General features: G+C 44.9%; 1 protein-coding gene across 1 annotated transcript in view; it reads right to left on the reverse strand.

The window, feature by feature from the left end:
• The window catches only part of SLIT1 (slit guidance ligand 1), a 584,144-nt gene that overhangs the window by 196,635 nt on the left and 374,293 nt on the right, over positions 1–13,216 (reverse strand). The window contains exons 6-8 of the mRNA XM_030202872.1: positions 9,980–10,051; positions 9,549–9,620; positions 8,801–8,964 (exon numbers count right to left, since the gene is read on the reverse strand). Of these exons, the coding sequence (XP_030058732.1) occupies positions 8,801–8,964; positions 9,549–9,620; positions 9,980–10,051 (308 nt within the window). The remainder of the gene's footprint in view (positions 1–8,800; positions 8,965–9,548; positions 9,621–9,979; positions 10,052–13,216) is intronic.

Genomic DNA, 13,216 nt, shown 5'->3' on the forward strand with positions numbered 1-13,216 from the left:
ACCATATTTTGTCCCCCAAAAAGGAGGACACATGCCCTGCCCCCACCACACATCCCACCCTGCCACCTTTCACATCCCACCCCGCCCCCTTTTACGCCCTCGCTCCTCCCCTGTCACACACACCGTCACCCCCCTCCCCTTACCTTACTTCTGCCCTGGTGGTCTAGTGACCTCTTCGGGGCAGGAAAGAGCCCCCTCTTTCCTGCCCCGAGCGCTGCCCTGCATGCATCCTTCCTGTTGCTGATCTCGGCGCTGATTCAAAATGGCCACCGAGAGTTGAAGTCTTGCGAGGTCACGTCAACTCTTGGCGGCCATTTTGAATCGGCGCCGAGATCAGCAACAGGAAGGATGCATGCAGGGCAGTGCTCTGGGCAGGAAAGAGGGGGCTCTTTCCTGCCTCGAAGGCGGAAGAGGTCACCAGACCACCAGGGCAGTAGTAAGTAAGGGGAGGGGAGGCTAGCAATCTGCCTGTTTGTCCGGATTTCTGGACAAATGGGCAGGTTGGTGGGTGGGCCGTCCCAGGACGGCCCACCCACCAACCTGCCCATTTGTCCAGAAATCCGGACAAACGGGCAGATTGGCAAAACCCTCCCGGTTGCCCGGACATGTCCTCAAAAAGAGGACATGTCCGGGTAAATCCGGACAGATGGTAACCCTAAGTTAAGTGCCACTGAAAATGCCGAGTTAGCCCCAAAGCAGGTGAATTAAACAGCCAGGAACCTCTCCTGGTCATTTAAAACATTTTGAATGTCAGGCCCTCTGTGTCTTCTAATGTTCTTTTCCTTCTAATTGAAGTAGTTCAGCACCCATATTTCATTAGTGTTTCCTTCCCCCAGGCCTTTTTCCACTATGTAAATATCATTAATATTTCAATGCTATTGACTTTGTGTCTGTGTTTGCTCTAGCCCAGCTGGAGGTCGAAATTACAATTCCCTTTTCCAGGCCCAGCTGGAAGGTTGGAAAGCACTTCATTAGAAGGGGGACATGCTTTAGATTAAAGACAGGCAGCAAAGGGTTTCCTAAGGGAACACTGACTGCCAGTGGTGGATGTTCCCACTTCCTTCCCGTGGCCACGGTCTGTGGCAGTGCCAGGTGATGACAGGCTTCCCTTCTGTTCAGGCCAAATGAACTCCATAGACCATTCCTAAATGAGAGCTCTGCTCTCTCTGGCAGAGAGTTTGAATGTGGGCAAGTTTTTTTCTTACTGTTCCTGCCTTATTGACGTAAACTCAGTTTGGATTTAGAAGTGCTTTTATACAGAATTAATTTTAATTGATCACCACTGTTAGTCAACAACATACTTACCACTGGCGTACAACGCCCCTCCTAGATCTATGCCATATCAAATGTTAATAATCTAAAAAACATTTGACGGCTTTTCAGAATCATCCTCTTCAATTTTTGTACCACAGATTGATGTGTGTCCACTTTTCTGTTTTAGCAATCGGTTGCAACACCACTAGAGGGATACCTAGACTTACAGCCCAACGTATTAAAATGCATTAGCATGCAGAAGCATGTGCTACGTATCCTACTTCATACCATTTGTTAAATGTACATTATTAAATCGAATCATTAGAGATTCTTCCTGCTTTGTCACTCCTGTGTGATGACCGGGGAGGGGTCTGAAATCTTCAATACAAGCATAGTAACATGGTAACACAGTAAATGACGGCAGAAAAAGACCTGAACGGTTCATCCTGTCTGCCCAACAAGATAAACTCATTTTACATGGTATTTGGTACTTTATATGTATACCCAAGTATGATTTGTCCTTGCCTTTCTCAGTGCACAGTCCGTAAAAGTCTGCCCAGCACTGTTCTTGTACTAAAAGTTCTGAAGCTAGCATCAAAGCCCCTTAAAATTTACACTCCAGCCCCTCCATATCTATTCAGTTACCATCAAGGCGTAGACTGTAGAAGTCTGCCCAGAACCAGTTTTGCTTCCCAATTACCGGTGTTGCCACCCAATCCCGCTAAGATACCGTAGATCCATTTCTTCTAAACAGGATTCCTTTATGTTTATCCCAGGCATGTTTGAATTCTATTAGCATTTTCATCTGTACCACCTCCTGCGGGAGGGCATTCCACATATCTACTACCCTTCCTGTGAAAAAATACTTCCTGACATTACTCCTGAGTCTGCCCCTCTTCAACCTCAATTCATGTCCTCTAATTCTACCACCTTCCCATCGTCGGAAAAGGTTTGTTTGCAGATTAATACTTTTCAAATATTTGAATGTCTGTATCATGTCACCCCTGTTTCTCATTTCCTTCAAGGTATACATGTTCAGGTCGGCAAGTCTCTTCTCGTACGGTTTGCAACGCAAATCCCATACCATTTTTGTAGCTTTTCTTTGCACCGCTTCCAGTCTTTTTACATCTTTAGCAAGATATGGCCTCCAAAACCGAACACAATACTCCAAGTGGGGCATTAACACCTCCTTTCTTCTGCTGGTTATATGGCCCTCTATGCACCCTAGTACTCAAAGGGGGAAAGGGGCGGCCTCGAGGAACGCTAGAAAAAATGTCCTGCACTGAAAGGGTTAATCAGAAAGTTACTGCCTGTGGTTGAGAGGAAGAAAGCTGTTCTAACTGATCAGTCTTTGCAATGCACGCCACCACCTTCTCTTACAAGAGCACACAGTTATGGAATGCATTACCCACAGACTTGAAAGCAATCAAAGAAACAACTATCTTCCAAAAATCTCTGAAAACATTCTTCTTCAACAAGGCCTACAATGAGAACCTATAACCTCACTAAGTCACCTCACCAACCCACTCAATTATGAACGCCCACCTTCTATAACTACACTAACAACTCTCTTCCTTCTTCCCTCTTCCCGTCCTTAATCCAGTGGCGTACCAAGGGGGGGTGGTGGGGGCGGTCCGCCCCGGGTGCACGCCGCTGGGGGGGGGGGGTGCCGCGGCACGCGCCTGTCAGCTGAGTTCGCTGACTTCGCTGCAGCTCCCTCTGCCTCGGAACAGGTTACTTCCTGTTCCGGCCGGGGCAGAGGGAGCTGCAGCGAAGTTAGTGAAGTCAGCGAACTCAGCTGACAGGCGCGCGCCGCGGCACCCCCCCCCCAGCGGCGTGCACCCGGGGGGGGTGTCATTTCGCCGGGGGGGGCGCATCGGCGATCCGCCCTGGGTGTCATGCCGGCTAGGATCACCACTGCCTTAATCACTACACATTACTAACTGTATCTGATATCCTGATATGACAATGTTGACAGATCTATGTAAGCCACATTGAGTCTGCAAATAGGTGGGGGAATGTGGGATACAAATGCAATAAATAAATAAATAAATAAATAAAATAATAAATAAATAAATAAAATTGGCAGAGACTGATTAGCCACTGATAAAGCTATTGTGTTTTATTACTCCCAGTCAGAGGGGATGGAATTTTGGAGGCTTTTGTCTGGGGACAGTGAAGTACCAGGCACAGAAGTGTAGACTTTTCCTGGAGGGCTGTGAAGAGACAAGCATGCCTATATTTTGTCCAACCCATTCTAATTCACATATTAAAGACTGTGGTATCAGGGTGAAATCAAATGTTTCTGAAACCTTTTTTGAACACATACAGTGCTTGCATAGGCGGTCGGTGGCCCAACTGTTTGGGGAGGCTAAAGGGGGCGGGGTTATGGGTGGAGCCAGGGGCGGAGCTTATATCCACAATTGACAACACACAGAAAAAAAAATAAGTAAAAATAAAAGTCACAATTAATACCTTTTATTAAATTTAGATATTAGATATGTATCATATGTCAAAGAATAAAGTGGTTGCTCAAAGCATATACTAACCACAATCACTCAACTGTAAAACACTATGCACAAATTTGTGCAAAAACACACTCAGAACCTTACTGTACCATAACACTAGGCATACCCTAATACACCAATATACCACCCATACGGAAAATGCAGACTATTAACAATATGAAACAAGGGATCATAATACCACAATTCTCATGTAGAGCCACAAAACACCCTTTTAGGGTGGAAAGTGTTCACAATGAGCTCCTTTATTAACGACCATATGTTGATCCTTCAAGAGGTAGTGTGTCATGATTTAGGCTCTAAAACCCTTTCTGATGTTTTGGTGCCACCTCAGTAAGGGCAATACACAATCTCTCCACTGCAAAACACTATACACAAACTTATGCAAAAACACACTCATAACCTTACCAAACCATAACAGCACTAATTCCAAGGACAGGAGGAGCACAACCTTATGCGTGGAAAGGCAGAACTGTAATTACACCGGGCTCTAAAACACCAGTGCACAACCTAGTGAAACAAAAAAACAAAACATAATGCCGGCAAATACTACACACTAGCAGAATACTGCATCTTGATCACGCATGAAAAACACATGACACAACAGATATGAAGGCAAAACTGGAAAGTTACCACAAGAAGTCAGACTCGGCATGTAGCAATACTAGAAAAATTGAAACTTACATGCAAAATATCACAGATGCACATTTCCAAAAACTGATATTTCAATTAATAAATTCAGAATAAAATTCTTCTTTCTACCTTGTTGTCTGCGCATTTTATTTTTGTAGTCAGGCTGGTCCAGTGTCTATTTTCTGTTTTTCCTGTTTTTGCAGTATCCCCTGTCTGTTTGACATTTCTTCTGTCTTGTCCACCATTGATCTTCCATCTGTGTCCCTACTGGTCCCATCTAGCATCTCCATTCTGTGTGTCCCTGTCCCATCTGCCCTCTTAGTGTCTCTGTCCTCCCATTACATTCAGCATCTTCCCCTGTGTCTCTCTGTGTTGCTCTTTCCTGCATTTCATCCTGTTTGTCCCTCCCCACCCTACCCTACCTCATTGTGTCCAGCATTGTCCCTGTGTGTCCCTTTCCCTATGCTTTCTCCATGCCCTGCATCTCTTCGGTTTCCCTGACCTTCCTCTGTCTTTCCTTCCTCCTGCACTCCTACTCTGGGGCCTGAATGCCTTCCAGTATTGCTCTCTCTTGGGTCTCCAATATATCTCCCACTTTCTTCCATTCTGTCAATTCTCACTCCCCCCCCCCCCCCGCCATCTACCTTCTTATTCTCAGACGAGGAGGAGCGGAGCGGAGGGCTGCTTCCTGCCCTTGGCTGTTTCACACCAGCATCCTGCGCGAGAATAAAGAAAAGCTTGATCGCTGAGGGTAGCGACACTGCAGCGATTAAGGCAGGCTACCTCGATCTTCCCAGTGATGCCTCCCGCCCGCGCGGAACAGGAAGTTGCATCAGAAGAGGGTGGAGGGCGGGAGGCATCACTGGGAAGATCGAGGCAGCCTGCCTTAATCGCTGCTGCGCTTCAGTGTCGCTACTGACAGCGATCAGGGCAAATTAGCAGCACCATCGATTCGATCGGACGACCGACTACAGATGCCCGCACCTGAAGCCTACTACAGAGCCTGGAGATCGCGAGGGGGGACACACACACCAATCGCTGCAGTAAGAGCTGGTAGGCTGGGTTTTAGTTGCTGCAATGCTGCTGGACATTTGGAGCAAGAGACAGACGGGGAAGCTCACAGCTGGGCTGGGGAGGCTTAGCCTCCCCAAGCCTCTTATACGGGGCGCCTATGAGTGCTTGTTAAGTCCCTATAAACTACAAGTGATAGATATTTTGCCACTTGTAGCTTTTGCTTTTTTCCCCAACTTTTTAACAGTATGTAACCCCTGCTTGCCTGTCTAGTGAAAAGCAATGCTGCTCACCTGTAGCAGCTGTTTTCTATAGATTGATAAGGCACACAACAGCCTTATCAATGGTGATGTCATTCAATTGCACCGGGACAGTAAGAGAAGAGTTTGAGGGGGCACTGTGCCAGAGGTACTGCTGCCACAGAAGGGAATGCTGTGTTGGACAGAGCTGCCAATTGTAAGTATTATGGAGGTAGGGTACACTGGCATAGCCATGGGTGGGCCTGGGTGGGCACACCCAAGCCCTGCCAGCTGAAGATCTCCCCCAAGACTCCTGTGCATAGTTTAGCTGTCGGCAGCTGCTTCCTGAGTTGCCAACACCAGCACTCTGCGCGTGCTCAATTTTCATGCATACGTAGAGTGCCAGCGGCAGTGGCTCAGGCAGCAGCTGCCGAATGCTGAGCTGAGCACTGGAGTTTCTGGGAGCCTTCAGTGAGATCTTCAGCTGGTGGGGCTTGGGAATCCCCACCAGCTCAGGTACTTATAGTTTCTTTTAAAATTTGAGTGTATGTGGGGGGGGGGGGGGGGGAGGACAGGTGGAGGGGCATAATCAAAAGGGACGCCCAAGTCTTGCTTAGGACGTCCTCGCAAAACGTCCCGGTGGAGGGGCGAGGAAAACCGTATTATCGAAACAAGATGGACGTCCATCTTTCATTTCGATAATACGGTCGGGGATGCCCAAATCTTGACATTTAGGTCGTTCTTAGAGATGGTCATCCCTAGACTTGGTCATTTCTGATTTTCGCCGATAATGGAAACTAAGGACGCCCATCTCAGAAACGACCAAATGCAAGCCCTTTGGTCATGGGAAGAGCCAGCATTCGTAGTGCACTGGTCCCCCTAACATGCCAGGACACCAACCAGGCACCCTAGGGGGCACTGCAGTGGACTTCAGAAATTGCTCCCAGGAACACAGCTCCCTTGCCGTGTGTACTGAGCCCCCCACTACCATAGGGGTGAAGGGGGGCACCTAGATGAGGGTATAGTGGGTTTCTGGTGGGCTTTGGAGGGCTCATATTTACCACCACAAGTGTAACAGGTATGGGGGGGATGGGCCTGGGTCCGCCTGCCTGAAATGCACTGCACCCACTAAAACTGCTCCAGGGACCTGCATACTGCTGTCTTGGACCTGAGTATGACAATTGGGGCTGGCATAGAGGCTGGCACAAAAGAATTTTAAAGATTTTTTTTGAGGGTGGGAGGGGGTTAATGACCCCTGGGGGAGTAAGGGGAGGTGATCTCCGATTCTGTCCAGTGGTCATCCGGTCAGTTGGGCACCTTTTTGTGGCTTGGTCATAAGAAAAACAGGACCAGGTAAAGTCGTCCAAGTGCTTGTCAGGGACGTTTTTTTGTTTTCCATTATGGGTCAAGTCTCGTATTCACTATGCCTCCAACATGCCCCCATGAACTTTGGTTGTCCCCGCGACGGAAAGCAGTTGAGGATGCCCAAAATCGGCTTTCGATTATGCCAATTTGGGCGACCCTGTGAGAAGGACGCCCATCTTCCGATTTGTGTCAAAAGATGGGCGTCCTTCTCTTTCGAAAATAAGCCTGTTAGTGACCACCCATTCCTCTCCCCTTTTTTTTTTTTTAAATAAGTTTTATTGATCACAACCAACAGTGCAATAAAAGACAACATGAACAAAGGTATGGTGTACTCTGAGCTGCACTTGTCAACATTTGTCACATCCCTCGCGCACTCAGTCTGCTCCCCCCTGGAATCTAGCCCCGAGGAGAGACCTCCACGGACAAGGCCGGCCTTACCCCCACTGTCGGGCAGCTTATCTGGCCTTGGCCCCAATGGCCGGCCATCTCGGCTCCGGGAGGGGGCATGGCCGGGGTCCTCCACGACGATGGCCGGCTGTTCCGAGACCCCATCCGAAGGCCGGTTTTCACGACCTCCGGGCTCCCCATCGCCGGCTATGGAGTCCGCGCTCGTGCCGGCGGGAAAGATGGCACCGAGACGCGGAGGCCGGCGTCTTTCCCGCATCTCGAGCGCAGGAACCAAAACTCCGCCCGGGAGGGCTCGGATTGGGAAAAGGGAGCTGAGGCTCCACCTGAGGACCGGTGCTGAACCAATCAGAGTGATTCCTCAAGGGATGTCATCGGAAGGGTCCACCCCTGTCAGCTGTGGCTCAGCTGCTGATGACTGATGGTATTTAAGGAGCAGGTTCCTTGCAGGTCGTTGCTTCGGCTTCTGTTCCCAGAGGTTCCAGCCTGCGTGTGTAGTCTTTTGACTTTGATGCTTGTTCCGCTGACATTCCAGTTTGACCTTCTGCCTGTTCCTGGACTACTCTGTTTGCCGCCTGCCTTGACCTTCTGCTTGTTCCTGGACTACTCTGTTTGCCGCCTGCCTTGACCTTCTGCCTGTTCCTGGACTACTCTGTTTGCTGCCTGCCTTGACCTTCTGCCTGTTCCTGGACCACTCTGCTGCCACCTGCCCTGACCCGCTGCCTGACTGCTGTTGGGGTTTCCGGTCCCTCGGTGCCCAGTCAGTCCGTCAACCCCCCGGTTCCAGAAGCCCCGCTGGCCGCCTGCAGCTGGGGGCTCAACTCCCGGTGAATGGTGGTCGCCGCGGGTGAAGACTAGGGGCTGCTCGGCTGTCCTTGGGGGAACGACTGTCCCCTGCGGGACCTAAGGGCTCACAAGGTCATCAGACAAGACAACATTATAGTCCACGAGGGTAGGATTATCTTAATTGGTATGCTTATTTTGCAAATGTTTATGTTATTTGTTGACAAGTGCAGATCAGAGTACATCCATTTCCCCCTTAGGCCCACCAAAAATCTGCTACGCTACTGTAGGGTTGCAAAGCTGAAGATTCACTTAGGCTATCTAAGACCTTATATCTGCCCTGTGTTTAAGAATGCCATTGCCAATTGAGCCTGTGTTCAAAGTCAGTCTTGACCAATCAATGTGCATTGTCTATTGAGCGGCATATTGTTCTATCTCCTTTCTCTGCCTTCAGTGTGCCTCAAGCCATGAAGTGGATGCCTAGTTAGGTTTTCTGATACATCAAGGAAAAGTAGAGGTAGGATGGAGAACGGATTGGAACCAGTTAACCCCCATCAAAGAGCACCAGTAGAAAAAGAATCTCACCTGAACAGCTAAACTCATGCTTCTGAATCTCTGCCACATTGATGCCACGCAGTTGCTGTGGCCCAGCACATTGTGTGAAGAGTCCAATGGTTGGCCGCTGGCGAAGCCACTGAGAAAGCCAGGATAGGTGACAATCGCAGAACAGATTGTTGGAATGCAAACGGCTGGAAGGCAGAAAATCAGTCAGTGTTTCAAGAGAGCTCCATCCAAAGTATTAAATTCCCAAATCCATTACTCCCTTATCACTTTACTTATTGAATAGATGTGTTCTAGGATCCATGATTTAAATTGTAGGAAGAAATGATTTTACCATACAAATGATTTTTCAGGGGTTGGCTGGAATTGAAGGGAGTCTTAAATATGTTATATCAGAGGGCCCTATCATGAAAAAAACACAGGAAAAGCCTCATGGCTATTTGAAAAGAAGGCATAAACATTGTTTAAAGTCATGTGTTTATTGCTGAAAATCTCATGACTGCAATGGGGCAGAGAACATATTTCAAAACACAGCAAATTCATATCGATTTGGTGAACACTCAAAAATAACTCAGTAGGCAGAATTAGGGACTACAAATCCCACAGTGATGTGAGTTCAAAATCAGGCCTGGACAAAAAAGTTCCCTCCTGGAACTGGATCAGTTGGCATTTCTGAAAAGGAACAACACAAAGAAACTCCATTTCTATAAAATTACATAATATGCTCATTCATTCTACTACAGGTGACAGTAGGTAAACCTGAGTTACTCACAAAGTGCGGAGCTTGGGCATGTGGTTGAAGCTCGAGACGGGAACCGTGGTGATATTATTGTTGTTGAGAGTTCTACAAGAGAGAATATCATTACATTTTTGTGAGGCAACAGGTTCAATATGAATTATGAGAGTGAATGGGTTAGACAGATATTATTCCCTCTGCTTACGACTCTAATCGTACAATGAGCTGAAAATCGAAACTATATCTTCCAATTATTCTTGGAAGTCTTCCAGTTTACTAGCTAGCTTTTGTTTTCAGGGCAGGCTTATTCAGCCCAGGATTTACACCTTTGCATGCAGAAACGTGTAGATGTGATGTCCTCCAGAAAAGCATGATTACACAAATCCATGCATACAATAAGATACAATGGAAATGTATAATTTTGACTTAAAACAATGGAATAGATTGTGGAATCAAATTATACTTACAGCACCTCAAGGCCTCTAAGAGCACGAAAGGCTCCATCTTCAATACAGCTGATCTGATTCTTGTCCAGTTGTCTATTATATAAAGGAGAACAGAAAGTACAAGTGGCTGGTAAAAAAAAATCAAATATATTTTCTTATTTCAATAAACTCTATACAAACAGCCAAAGAATATACAGGGTGAGGCAAAAAAAAAAAAAAGTAACCCCCTAGATAGAGGTTAATTTCAATGTGAAATTTTACAGCTTTATTTATTGTTAATATCTATGTTTATGTGCCAAGTGGAATGAGGTTATCTTTAGTGGAGGAGTAGCCTAGTGGTTAGTGCAGCAGACTTTGATCCTGGGAAACTGGATTTAATTTCCACTGCAGCACCTTGTGACTGTGGGCAAGTCACTTAACCTTCCATTGCCTCAGGTACAAAATAAGTACCTGAATATATGTAAACCACTTTGAATGTAGTTGCAAAATACCTCAGAATGGCAGTATATCAAGTCCCATTTCCCTTCCCTTTAAACACAGTAAAGTTACAGACTTTATAGCATGACCACCCAATGATTTTTGCATGTTCAAAAATGTTTGCACTATAAAACTACCATTATTTAAAGAAAAAAAAAAAACCAAGGGGTACCAGCTTACTGTTAGTGTCATGGTGATGTAGATTTTTGCAAATGATAATTAGAATTTGAATAATTTGTACTTGAGAATATGATGATTTACAGGTAATTTATTTAAAAGCATTTCGGATTGGAACAGCAATCATGGGCAAGGTGTTGGCAGAGGATAACATGAGAATCCAGACACTGCATGAACAAGGTAGAGATGGAGAGAGAAGATCTGGAAAAACAAGAGAGTGCGATGAATGAAGAACAGGCTAAGAAGTCAACTGACAAGGAAGAAGAAACACAGCTGGATGATCCAGAGGAGAAGAAATTAACGGATGAGCTGCTAGCCTATTTAAAAAGGGATGAAGTCCGAGGAGAAGCTTCGACAACCCGGACCTCTTCCCCTCGTCAGGCGTCGATTGAAAGGTACACCTCGCGAATTTCCACCCAGGACGCCGTGAGGGGTCTGGCTGTCCTCAAGGCAGGGGAAAACCTTGAGGACTTGGACCTGGATGTTACTCTTTCACCTCCGGCGCTTCACCCGCCGCTCCCTCCCGACAGCCGCCAGAACCAGAGAGGATTACCCGAAACCGGAGTGTTTGCTGGGACTACCTCGATCGAAGGTACTGGAAAGGTGGTATGTGCAGGTGAGCTGGAGCCTTTGAGTTCCGGCGTTGAATTGAAGCTATTGAAAGCAGCTTCGGGAACGGTGTCGTTGGAGAGCATTTGGATTGTTCTCCAACAGTTGGCAGCTACCGTAGAGAAATCCACAAAGGAAATTTCTACACTTGTGAGTACCATGAACACTTTTTCTGAATCTCTGGCGAATATTAGAACAGATTTCTCCACACAAACTAAGGAGATTAAACAAGATGTTAAAAAACTACAAGATTTATCCTCAGAAATGATTAAAGATAAACTTATAATTAAAAGAAGGATTGAACAAATTGAAAACCATAATCGGAGACTTAATCTGCGTATCTTAAATTTCCCAAGAGAGATAGGAATATCACCACTGGAAGTCTTTAAAAAATACTTGATTGAAGTTTTGAGATATTCCCCGGATACTTTACCTCCGGTGAATAAAGTTTATTACATTCAAAACAAAAATTCCTCAGGAAAAGAAATCTTGGAAGGAAATTTGAATATATCTGAACTGTTGGAAGTTTCTTTATCCGAACAGTCTGAAAGAATGACATTATTTGTTCAACTAGTTTTTCAACAAGATATTGAAGCGTTAAAAAAATATACTTTTGAAAAATGAATGAATTGTTTTATGGTAAAACTGTAAGAATATATCAAGATGTGACAAAGCAGACACAAGAACTTAGGAAATTGTTTCTGAGTATGAGAAAGGAAACTTTAGCTATAGGTGCTTCGTACTATCTGAATTACCCTAGTAAGTGTGTTTTGAAATATCAAGGAATAAAATACATATTTTTTCAGCCAGAGCAATTAAGAGTGTTTCTGGATTCAAGGAAACTATCTGCGGAAGCTAACAACTGATTAGAAGTATTTGTAATAGGTGAGAAAATGCGTGTTAAGCTTTTTCCTTAAACTATACCTGTTTTGATTCCCCATTTCTGTTTCATGCCCCCCTTTATCTGCTTATTTGTGATTTAAAGAAGACATACAATATATGATTATAAAAGTTTTCTTTGGATATTTTATCCTAATGTTTACTTTGGGTCTGTTTTTTCTGTATCAAGTTTTTCTTGTGAAAAAAATTTTGAAATTATAAATAAAGAATTAAAAAAAAAAAAATAAAAAGGGATGAATATGCTGGGTCCCAGGAGAAGGAAACTTAACCAAGTATAATTTAATGTCTACAGTAAAGCATACAATATCTACAGTAAGATGAATAATGCCATAACCTGTATAAAGGGACAATCTATTGCTATCATAGAAATTAATCAAATACAATACTATGCAGCAAAAATTATTACCAAGAGAATTTTAGCAACAAGGACACAGGACTAGAGTTAAAAGAGAAAGACAGCAATTCCTTCTCGGAAAAAAACAAAAAACAAAACACATTGAAGGAAAAATAGCATCATTATGAACAGAAGTGTCTTTGACAGATACGTATTTCAAAGGAACAAGATCACCAAAGGTAATGAGGAATGTCCAAAATAATAAACTGAAACATACTGCATTATCAGAGGAAAACCTTAAATTCATTTGGTCCAACAGTAAAGTGAAAGTAACAGCTAAAGCGGAAAAAACCCCCCAAATTGTGGAGATATGAAGAAAACAGAAAAGTGAGTAAACTATTCAGAGAGAACCTAGAACTGTTCTACTGGGAATTAGAGAACAGATTTGGACAAGGTTTAATGAGAATATTACATCTTAATTCAAAATTATAATCATGGTTCTACCACTGTACCAATTCTAATGATTAAAAAGTAACAACAGGGTTTGCATTCAATATGGCACAAGTGTGTTTTTTCTTTTATATGGAGGAAAAAGCCTCGAGAAAACTCCTCTTGTATACAAACTGATACTTTAGTCGGAGTTGGACTTCCTCATCATCAGCTAAAAAAAACTCCAGATGTTAAATATTAAACAATACGTTTTTAAACTTAGCTTTAATGTCCTTCGATATTCTTGGTCTTCACATCTTACTGTGGACGTT

Source organism: Microcaecilia unicolor, chromosome 5 (genome assembly GCF_901765095.1).
Source record: "Microcaecilia unicolor chromosome 5, aMicUni1.1, whole genome shotgun sequence".
Taxonomy (NCBI): domain Eukaryota; kingdom Metazoa; phylum Chordata; class Amphibia; order Gymnophiona; family Siphonopidae; genus Microcaecilia; species Microcaecilia unicolor.